The sequence below is a fragment of the Eublepharis macularius genome, chromosome 1 (assembly GCF_028583425.1).
Source record: "Eublepharis macularius isolate TG4126 chromosome 1, MPM_Emac_v1.0, whole genome shotgun sequence".
NCBI lineage: Eukaryota > Metazoa > Chordata > Lepidosauria > Squamata > Eublepharidae > Eublepharis > Eublepharis macularius.
The window spans coordinates 125,619,795-125,637,087 of NC_072790.1; the positions used below are offsets into that span (position 1 = coordinate 125,619,795).

A 17,293-nucleotide genomic window follows, 5' to 3' on the forward strand; every position below is an offset into this window, starting at 1 on the left:
TTTTCCATCGCTGGTGATCCTTTTGCAATTCAGGGCCTCTTTCTGGAGGGAGGTCCGGAGGGGGCTCCAACCCCCATGGCAAATAACTCTCCTTTATCAAGGGAAGGCTTACATAATGTCCCATTTCATCATCCCACCAAAAATCCGATGCGCTTGCAGCTATATTCTCCACTCCTCTCTCTGAAGTGGTCTGGGATGTTCCGAGGGAAAGGTCCCCCATGGGCTCGAACGTTGGGTCATTCTCTGGGATGGAGGTCAGCTGCGAAACCATGGAAATGTCGGGTGCTCCTGTCTCACTCAGGCAGTGACCAAATAGCACTCTTCTCTGCCTCTCCTTTTTCTCCTGGTTCCTGGGTTCCCATTGTCTGGGAGTTGGTAAAGTAGTCCATGTAAGATGGGTGACCCCTCTCCTGGGGATCGCCCCCAGTTCTGTAGGAGTCTTTCCAGCATCTGCACCTGATCCCAGAAGCAGGACTGGGTGGGAAGTAGGGTCTCCTGGCACTGTTAATCCTGGGACTGGCTCCAATGGCTAGAATCCGGTAGCCATTCTCCAGAGGTTACAGGTACAGAAGAAAATGAGGATTCCTATCAAAATGTCAGGCTATAGATGACAGGATATGGTAGACAGATCCCTGGACCATTGCAGCAAGACACAGGTTCTTGGTTAAATGGCAATATTCAGAAATCCAGTTCTTTCCATATATATGTCCATAGATTTGCTCAGAGCAAGCAGTACACGTTTCCTTGACAGGAATAGAGACTTGAGGAAAATACAGTTCTAAATACTCAAACATTTCCCCTCCCATCTAGACCACAGAATTGGGCAGGAAGGAGTCTGGGAACTTCTTCTGGAGTTTAGCTAGACAAGACAAAAATGCATACAGAGAAACGGTAACATTTCGGACAGTACAAGGTCATTTCAGTGAACTTGAAAGAAATAGATAACACAGCTGTGTTCTCAGGCTGGTGAGAGGGAGAGAAATGAAAGTGATGATTAACCTGAAATAAAGGCATAGTATTAGCAATGGTGCAACACTTAAGACAATGACATGGATGCAGGGTGCAGGCATGACAGCAGGCCTGGAGGATGGGCCACGTGGCCGCCACCCCCCTTGCGCGGCCACCCTGCATGGCTGCCGCCCGGGTTCCTGCCACAGAATCCAGGAGGTAGTGATGGGGTGGTGGTGCAGCAGCAGCTGCAGCTGCTGCTGCTGCCTCTGCCTGCTGCTAAAGACGTGGGCAGCGGGGAGGAAAAGGAATCATGTGAGCGTGGCCAAAACCCATGCGATCTCTTTTCAGATCTACAGGAATGTCACTCCGGTGCGTTCCCCCTCCAAATGAGCCCTGATATTGTATATGCAAAACAGATACTTTTTAGTCATGTGTCCTTCTTAAGAGAAAATAATACATAAAGTCTAGAATTTCTGGCCACATTGATTGTATTTTTTTTTAGTTGGTATTACACGCACATACACACATTTGCATGCCACCTTTTCAGGTGAATTGCTAAAAAAAGCTCACAAAATAATACAGATGATAACAACTATTTCATAAAACACCAAATATAAAGAACCATCACAAAATCAGTGAAACAATTACCAGTACAACACAAAAAATAGCAGAAGAGTGGGGAAAGAGTTGTTCAGGAAAGACATGAGAAAATAAAAGTTTTCATCTGGTGCATGAAAGAACTCATTGTAGACACTCTCAGAGAGAGCATTCCAAAGCTGGGTGCTTCGATTGAGCAAGCCCTAATGCAGAACATCCAGCTTAATCTCTGAAGATGGGCTTAGCTGGAGCAAGGCCTCTGAAAATTATCTTAATAAATAACTGCACTTATATGCTGCTCTTTGTGACAGATTAGTGCCCCACTTAGAATGATGAACAAAGTCACTTATTATTATCCCCATGATACAGTTGGAGAGCTGGGACTCAGAAGAGTGGTTTATAAAGAAAAATAGGGGTTTGCCAGGTTTATAGAACCTTAAATCATACCTACAGCTAGCTTAGTTGTGCTAGGGATCCCAGATCCCTGGTGGAGGTGGGGGATCCCCAGCCCCTGCTCCCCCCACCCTGCCCCCACTTACCTAACTGGCAGGGGGGCACACCTTCCCTGCAGGCTCCCCCGTGGCGTGGCGCAGTGGCATGCGCAGCAGCCACCGGGATTGGGCCCGTTTTGGCTGAGATCGGGGCTGCTGCAGAGTGTGGGAGTGCTCCTGCGCTCCGCAGTGCCTCAAAACAGGCCCGATCCACGGCAAAACGGGCTCGTTTTTGGGCACTGTGGAGCTCAGGAGCACTCTTGCGCACTGCAGCGCCTCAAAACGGGCCCATTTCAGTGTGGATCGGGCCCGTTTTGAGGTGCTGTAGAGCACAGGAGTGCTCGTGTGCTTTGCAGCACCTCAAAAACAGGCCCAATCCGCGCTGAAACAGGCCCATTTTGAGGCGCTGCAGAGCGCAAGCGCTCCTGCACTCCACAGCGCCTCAAAAACGGGCCCATTTCAGCACGGATTGGGCCCATTTTGAGCCCCTGTGGAGCCTGGATGTGCTCCCAGGAGCTGCACGATGACGTCACTTCTGAAGTGACATCATCGCAACTGTGGGAGTGTGTGTGTTTTTCTTCCTTTCCTTCACTTCTACTTTCCAGAACCTGATTCTTGCCTTGTTTACTCCTTTCTACTCTACCTCCTTGCTGTTCTTTCTCTCTGTGCGCCTGCTAGAAGGCTTGCCGGGGAAGCTTCCTTCCTTTCCTCCCTCCCTCCCTCCCTCCCTTCCTTCCTTCGGCTGTGGTGGCCATTTCATGGCAAGACAGAATCATGGACCAGCAGAGCATGCTCTTCCATCACAATAGGATTCCTTTCCGAAGGAGAGTTGGAAGCCTCCCTCACCACTGCTTCCTGGCAACAACCCCAGAGACAGTGGGGCAAACCGCGAGGAAGCTGCGGCCACTCATATCATGAAGAGACCGGAAGCGCAAAAGGCGCTATTCCTCCCTGAGCAAAGGAAACGTGGCAGCCATTTCTGGCCTCGCAAATGAGCCACTGGGCTTTTATCTTTTCCTACAAGGATGCAATAATCATTTAGAGATGATCAACGGCCTCAGTTCAAAGCACTTTGGTCCATACCCTTTGTGCCCTAGGAGAGGGTTAAACATGTTTCATGCTTCCTTCAAGGGGATGGCAGAGAGATCATAATGACCTGTTCATCAGTAGCTTAAAGGAAAAATTGCAACAGAGAATTCTGGTTCTCACATAGACTAACAGATTATACCATTTGCTGTCTTCAGAGAGTGAAATAGAGATGAGGTGTAATTTAATCTGTAGATCCTCAACAGCAATAATAATGACCACTGGAACGAAGAATATATTTGCTAAGAGTTACAGCAGAGGCCCTGCCAGTAGCCAGTTGAATGAAAGTTTGTTCATCAAGGACTTCTTGCCCCGGGGCACCTTTCTGAGTATAAAGATGGTTGTGTTTATCCAAACCCCAGATTTCAGCCCCAGTGGGGGCTACAAGGTGTATACAACATTTCATATCTTTCCATTCTAGTCACACAACAAACCTACAAGGTAAGCCAGGCCTACAGAATGCAACAGGCCCAAGGCAACAGGCAGGTCTCCCAGGGAGAATGGCATGAGAATCTGGATCTCCTAGATTCCAGTCCAACACTCCAGCCTTAACACCCAACTGTCTCTTGTTAAAAATGGTGTCATACAGGAAAGATTCCAGAGATAGGATGAACACAATTGCAGCAAAAATTCTCTCAGCACAGGCAATTGTAATGCCGTGGAGTCTGTTTCATGTTTTATGTTGGTCCCAGGATACTAAAAACTGGAGCAGTTCCACTCCAGTCCAGGGTTTACTCATGTCTACATGAGCTGGCTGAAGGCCTGCTAGGCCTTGTGCTTTTTGCTTTGTTTGTACAGAATAAAGTTACTCTGTGCTGATTAAAAGAGTTTGAGAACCCTGGGGAGAGCTGGCCCCATTCCCTGGAGGGAAAAAAAGGGAGGGCATGTAGGCAAATATGGAACCAACAAGGAGAAAACACTATCTGCATAAGTTTCAGTTTCCCATATTTGCTATATGTTTTTGTGAGTTCAGTTTACTTTTTCAGATATCTGTGTGTTTCATAGTGACTGTTGCTATGACTTTACAGAGACTCTGAATTCTTCAGTCCAAATAGATCGTGCTCTTGTTACAGGTAAGTGCATCCCTCCTTTCTCATGCCTCCACTCCCCCAGGACAAGGGGAAAAGGAGTGTACACCATATTCTTCACAGTGCCAAAAAGAACAGAGATTGGAGGGTGATACTAGTCTTAAATATTCAACAAGTTCATAAAACTTAGGCATCTCAGTTTGGAGACAATGATATACATCACGGAATCCCTACTAATGGAGGGCCCATAGTTCAGTGGCAGATCACCTGCCTTGCCTACAGAAGGACCTAGGTTCAGCCCCTGGCGTCAGTTGTTCATGGATCTCAGGGCCGACCTACACCAAAGGAGTACCTTACTGTACTAGAGCTAATGGAAGCATCCTCATTCTGATCTTGTCCAGGCACCAAAGATTCCTCCCTTTCTGTGCAACGGGGCTCCATCTACAGTTCAGAGTACTTCCATTTGGCCTCTCTAGGGCACCAAGGGACTTCACAAAGAATTTGATCAACACAGTGTAAAGTTAAGGGAGGAAAAGCATTCATCTACACACTTACCTGGATGACTTGATGATCAGGTTAAGCTCTGCATGCCTATAAGCTTACAGTTCCTGATCAACTTACAGAGAAGTTCTTTATAATCCAAACAGTGACTAGAACATCTGGAAGCACTATTAGAATGACACACAATTGCTTGTTTCTAATTGAAGCAGTTGCAAAGAAGAGAAAGGAGATGTCACAAGGGATCATCAAGATCAGGTAATTTATGACTTTTGCAAAATTGATGGGTCTACCGATTCCGAATTTTGACGCCATCAGTGAAGTCAACTACATACAAGACCCTTATAGACTTCTGAGACCCTTCCAACTACAAATTATGAACAAAGGTCTTTCCATTTAGTTACCTCTCACAGTAAAAATAAATAAATAATATTAATTTGAAAAAAAGAGCCTCTTATGGTGGACAACTATGACCAGCCTTCTGCAAGGAAAGCAACACTACATTCCAGTAATGGAACAGATTCTATGGACACCGGTCTGTCTGGATAGGGAGCAGCACTAGAAGATCTACCAGTGCAAGGTTGATAGTCCAGCAGTGAGCTGAGACCCTTTGTCAATCTCCTGGACCTTTGGGCAATTTATCTAGCCCTACTACACTTCAGACCACAAATACTAGACGAACATGTTCTAATCCAAACAGCATGTCGACCAATTAAGCGGACAGATATTTCACCAGGTGCTTCCATCCCGAGGCCAAAGTAACCGATGCATTGACATCACAGTGGCCAAGCATTCTGCTGTTTGCCTTCCAACCGCTCTGATTCTCCTGAAGCTAATCAGGAAGATAAGAGAACAAAAACAAACAAAAAAGCAGAAATCATATTGGTAGCACCCTACTGGCCTCAGCTCCCACAGCTCTCTGCTCTTCAACAGCTGTCAACACTTCCACCACTGACTTCTCCAATATCTCTCGATATGCTCCAGTGATGCCAGGTTCGACATCCACACCTGGAATAGCTACATCTAACTGCATGGAGAGTGAGCGAGACTCTCTCGGCTAGGTTATTCTCAAGAAGTAACCAACATGCTACTGACCTCTAGGAGACAGTCCACTAACAGGATATATAATGCATCATAAAAAGCCTTCACAGGAGATGCAATCGAAAAAGGGGTTAATGTCATGAAACCCAAAACCAGATCCATTCTATACTTCCTGCACATCGCTCATGCAAGCAGTCTCAGAGCCTCAGTCTTAAGATGTCAGGTCACAGTCTTAACAGTACTGCCACTGTACTAGGGTCTTGAGTTTGTTCAGACGCCTCACATATGTAGCTCCCTCGAGTGTGATACTCTGAAGGATCCACCACAGGTTCATCAATTTCTGACTTGGAAAACGCATACAGTTGTGTATGCTGTTACCAGACACCCCTTCGAGAGCCTGTCGAGGAAATTCCTCTTAAGTGGCTGAGGACTTTGTTCCTCTCCGTAGTTACATCTGCAAGAGGGGTGTCGGAACTGGGTACCCTGTTAATTAGGTTGAGCTACGTATCTTACACAAGGACAAAATGGTCCTGAGAACAGATCCTACTTTCATTCCAAAAGTGATCTCTCCCACAGATCACTAGAATTATGTCTACTATCAGCTGACCAAATACTTTTCATCCCAAAGAAGAAATGTGGCATACTCTGGACATAAGACTTATTCTAAAAGCATTTTTTTATAGAACAGAGCAAATCTGGAAAACAGCTTCCTTATTTATCTCTATATCCTCACCGAATAAAGGAATTAGGATGTCTAAATCTGCCATTAGCAGTAACTTCAAGGCATGCATCATCAAAGCACACAAAATTCAAAAACTAGACATACCAGCTAGGATTACTACTCACTCAATATGAAGTGTTGCACCAGTGCAGCATTTGCCAGACATGCTATAGTTAAGAGATTTGCAAGGCAGCTACTTGGTCGTCTGTATCTACCTTTGTTAAACACTAGAAGCTGAACACTTATGACTCAGCTGATGCAGCATTTGGCAGAAGAGTATTACAACATATCTTATGACCAGATGACAATGACCCACCCAGAAAATAGGGACACTGCTCTGGGAGGTGCCATCTAGATGTCCTCCGCCTCAGAGGGAGAACGCACCATTGGATACTCACCGTGAAGGGTCCTTCTCCTCTGAGGAAAGGAGGACATCTTGTCCCTCCCGGAGTCATTGTCTTTTCACTCTCTTCTGCCTGACAGATTTAGTTCCTGTCCTTAACATGTTTGTTCTCACCTTTCTCCTTGTTATTCAATTCTAGACTGTCATATTCATAATTATGATGCTATAAACTGCGTTTGGAGTTGCCAAAATTGAAAGAAAGGGTGACTCCCATTAGGAAGACAGGAAGTAGAAAATTTGTTCTTGCTTCCCTGACTAGAGGGTAGGAATCACATCAAGATGTCCTCCTTTCCTCAGAGGAGAAGGACCCTTCATGGTGAGTATCTAATGGTCCATTTCATTATCCATTTTCTCTACAACACCTATTATATTTCAACATTATACTTTGTTTTAATATCTCCAAAATTTAACTTTTCAATACTGCCCCCCTTCTATTTATTTTCTCCAAATTTATCGTCTTAAAAATCAAAAGCACAAATCATCAGTTCATTTTTCCTCATCTCAAGCAGAAAGTCAATAAGGGGTTTCCAGTTAACCATAAAAGTAGACAATGTTTTATCTTTGATCAGAGCTGTAAGTTTAGCCATCTCTGCTAACTCTGTCATTTGAAGGCAATACTGTACTTTTCCATTTTTGCGCATATAAAAGCCTAGCTGCTGTGGTCATATATAGAAAAAAGATACCGTGTTTATTTTCCAACTGTTTATCCATTAGTCCCAACAAAAAGGCTTCTGGTTTAAATTATATATTGATCTTCAACATTTTTTGTTTTATCATATGAATTTGTGACCATTTTTTTTAACTTTACGACCATATGAGAAAGAGAGAAGCTATCAATATAATAATACAGAAAGGGTAACTTTTTAAAAGATAAACTTCTCCAAGCTATCCATGTGCGGATTTACCTAGAAAAATGCCTTCTAAAGGTGATGATATATGTCCAGTAAAGAGGTGGGAGATGAAACTTAAAGACATTCAGGAGATCCCGTCCCCACTTCCACACTAATTTTTTGGGTGGAAAGAGATATAATTTGGTTGGATGAGAAATCCCACACAGGCTCCTCAGTTATACAGCTAGTACTCTAAAGTATATCTCCAGCTCTTTCTCTCTATGTTCCAGTTGCAATCTGGATGGAATAAAAGCTGATGTTTCTACCGCACATTCTGCCAAGTGCTCATCTCAGACTTGACCCCTTAACACTCTTTTGTCAAAGGCCCTAATTCTTGTCAGGTGACACTTTAGGCAAAACTGTAGTGATAGATGCATTCACAATTAAACTGGCAGCAAATCTGCAGCAGTGTAATTAAATTAGGTAATGCTGTTGAATGTATTATTTCATACGTATAAGGAATACATAAAACCTATTGATGTTAGTGTTTAGAATGACAATGGTAATATTCAAAAAGATAATCGTGAGCACCATTTTTAAAATGCCAGATACTCATTTGAACTGTACTTTTATTTGAATAATGTTTATTGCTGTGAAAAAAAGAGAATCCATTACTAGGCTAATACTTTACACAGATGGAATTTGTTGTTATGGAAAACAGGTAGTTAAAGTTTTTTTTCTCTAAGAAGAAATTTCCAAGTAGAATGAATACAGATTTAAACCATTTTCTATAGACTTGTTATTTAATAAGAAGGAAATGAATTACAGGAGCCATACAAAATAATACTCTGTGGGCAAATAATGAATAGTCAATTTGTCTGACTTGTACTTCACATATTATGTTGTTTTCGGTTGCAGTGTTTGTCTTTATAGGCCAAAGATGAAAATGTAATGTAATTATTAAGGTCTTTACAGCCATTTTACATAGAAATGATTTTTTTTAATTGTGAAGGTGCTTGTAATTTAAACTAAAGCTGGATGCCACTATAGCATTTGCATCCTGTAGCTTATGCATCTCAGAATGGTAAAGCAGCATGCTCAGGCATCAAGTTTCATAATTAACTTTTAAGTTAAATTACAATTTGTAGCATTTATATAATGCTTTTCGGGTGTGCAAAGTGTTTCATCTGTGTTTCATATATATAACAAAACTGTTATCCACGTGATCAGACATTTTTCTATCATTGTTAACCAGCAGGAGGAAGCAGGCCAGGGAAATGAGCATGTGTACACTTCTGTCTCTAGCCAATGACATTACTTCCAGCACAACCTAGAAGAGATGGTGTTATGCCAGAGCAGATTCTTTCATACTTGTCCAAAAACGTAGTGTTTTTTGCTGTGTTTTAGGCCAAGTGTTAAAGAATTGGCCGAGGTGTGATACTGTCACATCCAGTTCCCACCCACTGTACACACTCTCATCTCCTCCTGATTGCCAGGGGGACCTGACAACCCTAATGTGAATCTATTTCATTAAAGCTTTTTCAAATGAAGAGTGCACCGATAGTTTCTGAAGGGGTAGGGTAAAAGGATCACAGTTGTGGCAAGGGTGCTATCCCTTTTTTTGTGCTGGGGTCTGTTTGCACTGTCAGAACTGGTGTTAAACATCCTATTGTATAAGGTAGTTACATGTAGGTAGCTGAAATTTGAGTTCAGTAGCACCTTAAAGGCAATGGCAAAGCCTGACTGGCAAAAAGCCCTCTGGAAGAGAGTTACTTTACAGCAGTTTCTGAATATCAGTGTACCCGCTTCATTTTATCAAGGGGATCATTACAGAGGCATGGAGCCACAGCTGAAAAGATTCATATCTGCACTGAGAATGATCTTCTGTGAAGGGGTGGTAATATAGTGAGCATAAAGCACTATAGTGAGTATAATATAGTGAGTATAAAGCACTTTTTGGCAAATGTGCCATAAATGGAATTTAGAATATGAAATAATACTGCATTGCGATCAATATGAAGTTGTCCATTTGTGCCTTAAGGTCTACTGTGCCAGAGAACAGGCAGCAGTATGGGCTCTGTGTTCTTCTTATAGAGTGTCACACTTTCTTGCTGCTTATGCCATTTGTGGCACCTAGATGTAAAATAAGGATGAGTGCATGTTAGTTATTTAGTTTTTTAACCTTTCTATTTTTATCAGTGGTTTGGGTTTTCCATTTTATATGATAGTTTTATAGATTTGTTTGTATTCTGTATTTGTTTAACAAGCAGTTTATAAACTATACATCTCAGAATGGTAAATGGCATAAAAATCGTAGGTTCAACTCACACGATGGAGAAACAAAATCAAAACGGATTTTTCAGATCAAAGAAGTTACAATAAATTCGTAACTGTCCCTTATTTTATAAGCCTAGCAGTACCATCTGCTAATGAAAATAATGAAATGAAATAAGCCTGCCTATTTGTTGCTGTAAGGTGGTGGGAAAGTTAAGGATGCCATGATGGTCTGCCAATTCTAGAATAGATATTTTTTCTCTGGTGCAGACCATTATTCTGCAGATTCTCTGTGTCTAGTTCTATCTGATTTGCTTTCTCTTGAGATAAAATTTTGTTGGCTATGTATAAAGCAGTCTTGCAAGCTAGATGAAGAATAAAACTCGGCTGAATATGCATGTGGAAGTACATCCAAGTGCCTGTGTCTGTCAGCAACACATTATTATCACTTAAATGCCCACTCTCATCTACAGCTGTTCAACATGCATGTGTGGGTCAACCACTGTAAGTGCATTGATTGTATAACTTCCTTTTCAAGAGACATGTAAGACGAATTCTGCTTGCATTTAACGGTATAGGTTCTCAGTCAGCAAACAAAAATCCATTCAATTTCAACAGAAACTAAAGGCTGTTTTACGTACTATGTTTTTTAGCCATATGAGTCCTCATCTTCTTTGCGTATTTGCTGATACAAAGAGGTGAAACACACAAACAACTGGATTATGGATAACAGTCAACAACAATGCCCCTAACTGCAGGGGTAGTTTTCCAGGAATTGCCTTTCCAGCTCCTACATTTCTCCCTATGAGGAGAGATTATGACTACTCATAGGGACGTAAAGTAGTATTGTGTGAATCACATTTATTGAAAAATTGTTGTTGCTTATTTGTAGTCCGCCTTTCTCCAAGGCGGATTATGTACTGCAAGTGAATACAATATAATCAATAGCTAGGATGTTCAAAGAGCAAAAATACAACAGTTAAGACATTCAGGAAAACAGATACAATAGAATATAGTAGCCTCAAATTTCAAAAACTAGCAGAAAGCCAAACTCATAGGTGAAACCTTTCTGAATTAAAGCATAATTAATTAACATCATATCTTTAGCAAAGTTGAATTTCCCAGTAGGAACATAGCTACATCAGCAGACAGTACCCAATAGCCTGGTCTATGGTCCCTGTCCTTTACCAAGTTATCTCTCTGAGCTGTTACTTCTGACACAGCCCTATAATCTGAATAGAAAGCCCTCCTGAATAATTCAGTCTTGCATAGTTTGCAGAAAGCCAAGAGAGTGGGAGCTTTTCTGACCTCCTCAGGCAGGGTATTCCACAAGGTGATGGCTACCACAGAAATAGCACATATATGAGCAGTTGTGGTATCTGCAGAAGGCCCTGTTCAGATGAAGCTGTATTGGCAGAACATAGGGAGAGAGGCAGTTTTGCAGATATGAGGGGCCTAGGCAATGAAGGGCTTTGAATGTAATAGTCATGAACTTGAATTGAGCCTGGTAACTGATGGGTAGCCAATGGAGTGACTGTAGAATGGGCGTAACATGCATGCTCCACCTAGCTTCTGAATGTAAATGAGTTGCAGCATTTTGCACCAGCTGGAGTCTGCAAATTGACTTTGAGGGGAAACCTATGTACAGTGAGTTACAGTAGTCTAGTCTCAGTGTTACCGTGGCATGAATCCAGGTGGTCAGATCAGCTGTGTTGAAATAAGGGGCCATTTTCCAGGCTAGTCTAAGCTGGGAGAAGGCCTTTTGTTGCAGCAGCATTTACTTGCTTCTCTAGCAGCAGTGCTGGATCCAGTATAATCCCTAGGCTGTTCACTAAGTCAGCCAGGGTCAACTGGACCCCATCAAAGGATGGAAGCTCAATGTCCTTCAAGATCTCTGCTTTTCCAACCAGTATCACACCTCTGTCTTGACTGGGTTCCGTTTCAGTTTGTTGCCTTTCAGCCTATTGAAATCAGCTGTTTACAGTTTTAATAAAATTTTATTTAAAAAAAAAGAAAAGAAAGCTATCAAGAAGCTACTCAATATCTCTAAAGCATCATCGGGGATTTGGATACTGAGATACAGAGCTGGGTATCATCTGCATATTGATGGCATCCAATTTCATAGCTATGAATTATTTCTTCTAAAGGCTTTATATAGAGGTTGAATAACATGGGGGATAAAATTGAGTCTTATGGAACCCCACAAGATAATTCCCACACTGAGAATAACTGGTCTCCAATAGCAAGCCTTTGAGTTTGTCCTATGAGGAACAATTTAAACCAGTCCAAGGCACATCTTCTGATACTTCTGCCTCCAAATGCCTCAGCAGGATGGCTGTATTGAAGGCTGCAGATAGATTCAGGAGAAGTAACAATGAAGCATGGCGTTTGTCTACATTCAGGCAGAGGTAATCAGTTAGAGCCACTAGAGCCATCTCTATCCCACAGCCTGGTTTAAAACCAGACAGAAAAGGGTCCACAGCACAAGACTTGTCCAAGAAGCCCTGGAGTTGGTCAGCTACTGCTCTCTCATTCACAGTTTTAGACCATAGCTGGGCTAAACCCCATCCCTGTATGCATGAATAAAAAAATGTTGTTGATATGCTAGAGTGAGAGAGAGAAGTTCTTGGGGACCTGCTTTGGAGTCCTGCCTAACCTTGATGAGGGTCTCTCTTCTAAGGGCATGGTGATTGCCTCTGAAAGGAGTACCTGAAAAGCCTCTGTTTGTGAACAGAATATACTGCAGGGTGCTTTGTATCATGGTTTATGTGACTATTATAACATCCTTTTTGGTGCTGTTCCTCTCTGAACCTACAGAATGATGTCTTGAGATTATTTTCAAATTCCTATAAGAGGTCAAAAAAACTAAGGAGACAAGCAAGACAACCAGGCAAGTCCTAAAGTTAGCTATGGCTCAAACCAAGACCTAGAACTGACTTCCTGACAAGCTCTAATGGCTTAATGAAAACCAGTGGTCTGCTGGGGCAGAGGCAAGAGGAATCTTAAGAAGAAGAATACTGCGTATTTCCATTTATTTATTTATTAGATTTTTTTATACTGCCTCTCTCTCAAACCAGGCCTGAAGCGGTTTACAACAATTAAAAACAGTTAAAAACAATTAAAACAGCAATAAATATTATATGTTAGAACTAAAAACATAACACTGCAGTTAAGTGGTGATTTTGTCACAGACCCTTGTCTGAAACAAATACTGGCTGAATAAGGAAGCAGGCCTGATAGTTGCTTTATTTTCATATTTGTAGAAAAAGTTGCTTGCTCAGCTAAGTTCTTAATGTACATCCCAGGTAGAGATAAGTTACAATAGTTGTATTGATGCCAAGAATTAAATCTTACAATATGATGAATGAACAGATAATTGAATTAAAACGTGTATTCCATGGGAGACTTCTGAAGCTCAGCGAGGAATCCATATCATATTATAGGGCAGTGACAAATTGGAGGATGTTTGTATGGTCATATGGTTTTCATGTCATTGAGCCTACCATAACGCACACCCCTACATCTCTCAGACTTGGATTGTGCGAAACTAATCTTTCTGAAAGTGCTTCACTGAGATTCTTAAAATTGTATTTTATCTTTTAGATCTAAAATATATAGGAGTAAGGGATGATGACATGACCTATGCTTAATGGTTACAGCATTGTTTTGAAATATAGTTTAATGGTTGGAGCGTAGCTTTGAAATAGACAAATAGACTCTTGTTTCCATGCATCTATTTTGAAAGGAGTATTCACCCCACCCAGACAATGCTGTGTAACAGTTTCAGTTGTCACATCATTACAGTCTAGTATACAACATCAAAATTTCCCAGTTTGAATATGGCTTTTCACAATAAACTATTCTGGTGTTGGCTCTGTTACTTTTGCTTGGCAAATCTAGTTATGAGGGACTTGAACCAATCACAAGGTGTAAACCATGGTACAGTTCAAATTACATAGTTCGAATTGCAGAAATACATTGTGCTTAGCAACATTAACGACATTAAAATTAGAATAAGTCAGTGTGAAAGTTTAGTGCATGTAAGACTCAATTCCATGCAAGTTTTCTTATTTTATATTTTATTCCAGCCTTTGGTATCTTACTGGATCAGCCTCTGCTGTAAATCCTCAAGCTGTTTCAACTGAAGCAAAAAAGGGAAGATTTCCTATCTGGCCTGAATGGAATGAAGCAGACATAAATGCAGAGAAGTGGGATGCAGGGAAAGGTGGAAAGGAAAAAGATAAATCTGGAAGAATTCCTCTTTTAGTAAGTTTCCTGTAGCCAGAGATTTTCAGATTTATTTATTTGCATTATTTATAGCTTGCCTTTCTCACTGAGACACAGGGCACATTACATAGTGTAAGTCAATGCGAACACTGGCTTGGACATTCAGTAAACAATACAATAGGGTATGGATTACAGAAATTTGAAAACAAACAGAAATCTGAACAGAGCTGAAATGATGAAAACACAATATGAGCAATTAAACACAACATATTAAATGACATAGAAACTACGCAGTAGTAATGTACTTGCAGCAACAACCACTACAAAGTAGTATAGTCTACATTCCCTATCCCTTTACCAGAGCATCTTTCTGAACCATTTCTTTCCAGCACAGCCCTATTATCTGTGTAAAAAAGCCCTCCTGAATATTTCAGTTTTGTATACTTTGCAGAAACCCAGGAGAGTGAAATCATTCATGGCCTCTTCAGGCAGGCCACTCCATAAGGTGTGACCACCACAGAGAATGCACATGTGTGGGCAGATTGATTTTGCCCATGTGCAGGGTTGTACCTGCAGAAGGCCCTGTTCAGAGAAGTGAAGCTGCCATGGTGGAGCATAGTGGAAGAGGTGATTCCATAAATATGAGAGGCCAAGGCCAGGAAGCACTTTGAACATGATAGTCAAAGCCTTGAATTGAGCCCAGCAACTGACAACCAGTTGAGTGACTGCAGAATGGGAGTAATAATAACATAATAACATTTGATTTATATACTGCCCTTAGGATAACTTAATGCCCATTCAGAGTAGTTTACAAAGTATATTATTATTATCAACCTGTGAAGTAGGTGGGGCTGAGAGAGCTCCAAAGAGCTGTGACTAATTCAAGGTCACCCAGCTGGCTTCAAGTGGAGGAGTGGGGAACCAAATCTGATTCTCCAGATTACAGTCCTGCCGCTCTTAACCACTACACCAAACTGGCTCTGCCTAGCTCCTGATAATAACTGAGCTGCAGTGTTCTGCAGTGTTCAACTGGAGTCTCCAAATGGACTTTGAGAGGGAGACCTTTATAGAGTGCATTACTGTAGTCTAGTCTTGATGTTACCATGATGTGATCAAGGTGACCAGATGGACTGTGTCAAGGTAGGAAGCTGTCTTCTGCACTACTGATGCTGAAGAAGGTATTTTTTTGCAACTGTATTGCTTCTCAAGCAACAATGCTGGATCCAGTATAACCCGCAGGCTCTTAACCAATTCTACAAGGGTCAACTGAACCCTATCAAAAGTTGGAAGCACAATATTTATTTGCCACCTTTCCACCCAAAGCAGCAAACAGCAGATAATTAAAACATTAAAATATTTAAAATGTATATATAAATACAATAAAAACCTATAGACATAGAAACAGACACACACACCCACAACCAGGGAGGAGGGCAAAGATTCTTCAATATCTCCACCTTCCCAATCAGCATCACTATATCCTTTAGAAGTTTTTAGGTCACCGGTGGTGCAATCTGTGTCATCCCAAATCCAATAAAATCAGTATTCTGAGTTTGGGGTAACTCTACATAGGATTACACTGTAAATGGGATATTGAAAAGAGGCTATTATGACTAAATTTATATTGAACTTCATGGATCATTCTTTTTCTTGTTAAAATAATGGAACACTAGTTGTACTGTAGTTGTTGATATAGTTAAAAGATCACATTTTATACTCCTGCTAAAATGGGACTTCACTATAAGAGATGTGGTTAACTTTTGGTAAAAAAGTTCCCTGACTCTATTGACTGCCATCATCATCATCATCATCATCATCATCATCATCATCATCATCATCATCATCATCATCATCGCTGAGGTTGCCTGGCAACTCTATTGGGGGAATCTGCCCTCCAGGCTCACTGCAGCCCTTAAAAGGAGGTGGCAGCTATAGAAGCAGCAGGGCTGGCTGAGTGTTGGTGTGGGAACTGTTGTCAGCTTTGTTTCCATTTTCTTTGGCAGTACCACAGAAAACAGAAGGAGTGGTTCTGGCTTGCTGAGCCCAAACTTTACTTCATTTATTTAATTTTTTACTGTAGATATTTTTGTTTAAATTGTTCTATAAAAACTTTGTATGGGTGTCATTATTGGTGAAAGCACAGAATATAAAGCTCTAATTAAATAACTATTGTACGTAAATCTCTTCTTGAAATTAAATTTTAATGTCTCCAAGTAATTTGCAGTAGGACTGATTCATATAACCATTTTTATATGTAATCGTGTTACTTACGAACTGAGTTGCTATTATTATTTATTTTTGAAATTTATACTTTGTTTTTCTATCAGATTGGGACTCAGGGTAGTTTATTGGTGGTCTCCTCCTCTATTTCATCCAAACAACAACAGGCCATGAAGTAGCTTAGGCTAAGTGAGAGTGATTAGTCAAGGTCATCCAGAGAGCTTCCTGGCTGAGTGGGGATTTGAACTTAAAAGTCTCTCAGCTACTAATATCACAATAACCATTGCACCCACTGGCTTACTGTTCTCTGTGCTGAATTATTGTTTTAGTTACCTGATTGCTTCTGCTGGAGAAGAGGGCTGCACCAAGGATGGAACAAAAAACAAAAAAACGATGGTGGAGTGAGGAAAGGAGTTGTTTTATTCAAATATACTGTCCCTACGTGTTTCGCTTACACTTTTTCAATAACATCTAAAAGAATATCAATAGAAAATGTTGTCACCTATGTGCTATGTGCAGTCAGAGGGTTCCAGCGATTAACACACAGAGACACCATCTCTTGGTTGGAATGGCCACAACTTTATTGATTTACAGCTGGATGGAGCATTGGCCCGGCATATGGGCGCGCATCCCCGTTGGCATTGGCAGGCCCTGGTGCTGACTTGATAAATAACTCACCAGCTCACTTTGCTGGTTTACCACAGCAAGTGTTGTTCCACTAGGCAGCCCTTGCCTCCCAATCCGCCGGGGTGAGCTGGCCACCTGCCTTGCTCACCCATTTTGGATTCGGCCCAATGCCTCAAAATTGCCACAGGAGGATGGCTGGAGACCTGACTCCCATCAACACTCTGACTGCTGTGTAAAGTTGGAACCCCCCCCCCCCAAGTGGTTTCTGATGTCAACCCCCAGAGGAAGGTGAAAAAACC

The 17,293-nt window shown here is 41.6% G+C and overlaps 1 protein-coding gene across 4 annotated transcripts in view; it reads left to right on the forward strand.

The window, feature by feature from the left end:
* Positions 1-17,293, forward strand: part of ADGB (androglobin) — a 219,992-nt gene that overhangs the window by 12,990 nt on the left and 189,709 nt on the right. For 3 of the 4 annotated variants that reach the window (XM_055001570.1, XM_055001578.1, XM_055001596.1), the window contains exon 2: positions 14,009-14,186. The exons of the other annotated variant lie outside the window; for it this stretch is intronic. In XM_055001570.1, the coding sequence (XP_054857545.1) occupies positions 14,009-14,186 (178 nt within the window). The remainder of the gene's footprint in view (positions 1-14,008; positions 14,187-17,293) is intronic. 4 annotated transcript variants of the gene reach the window in all.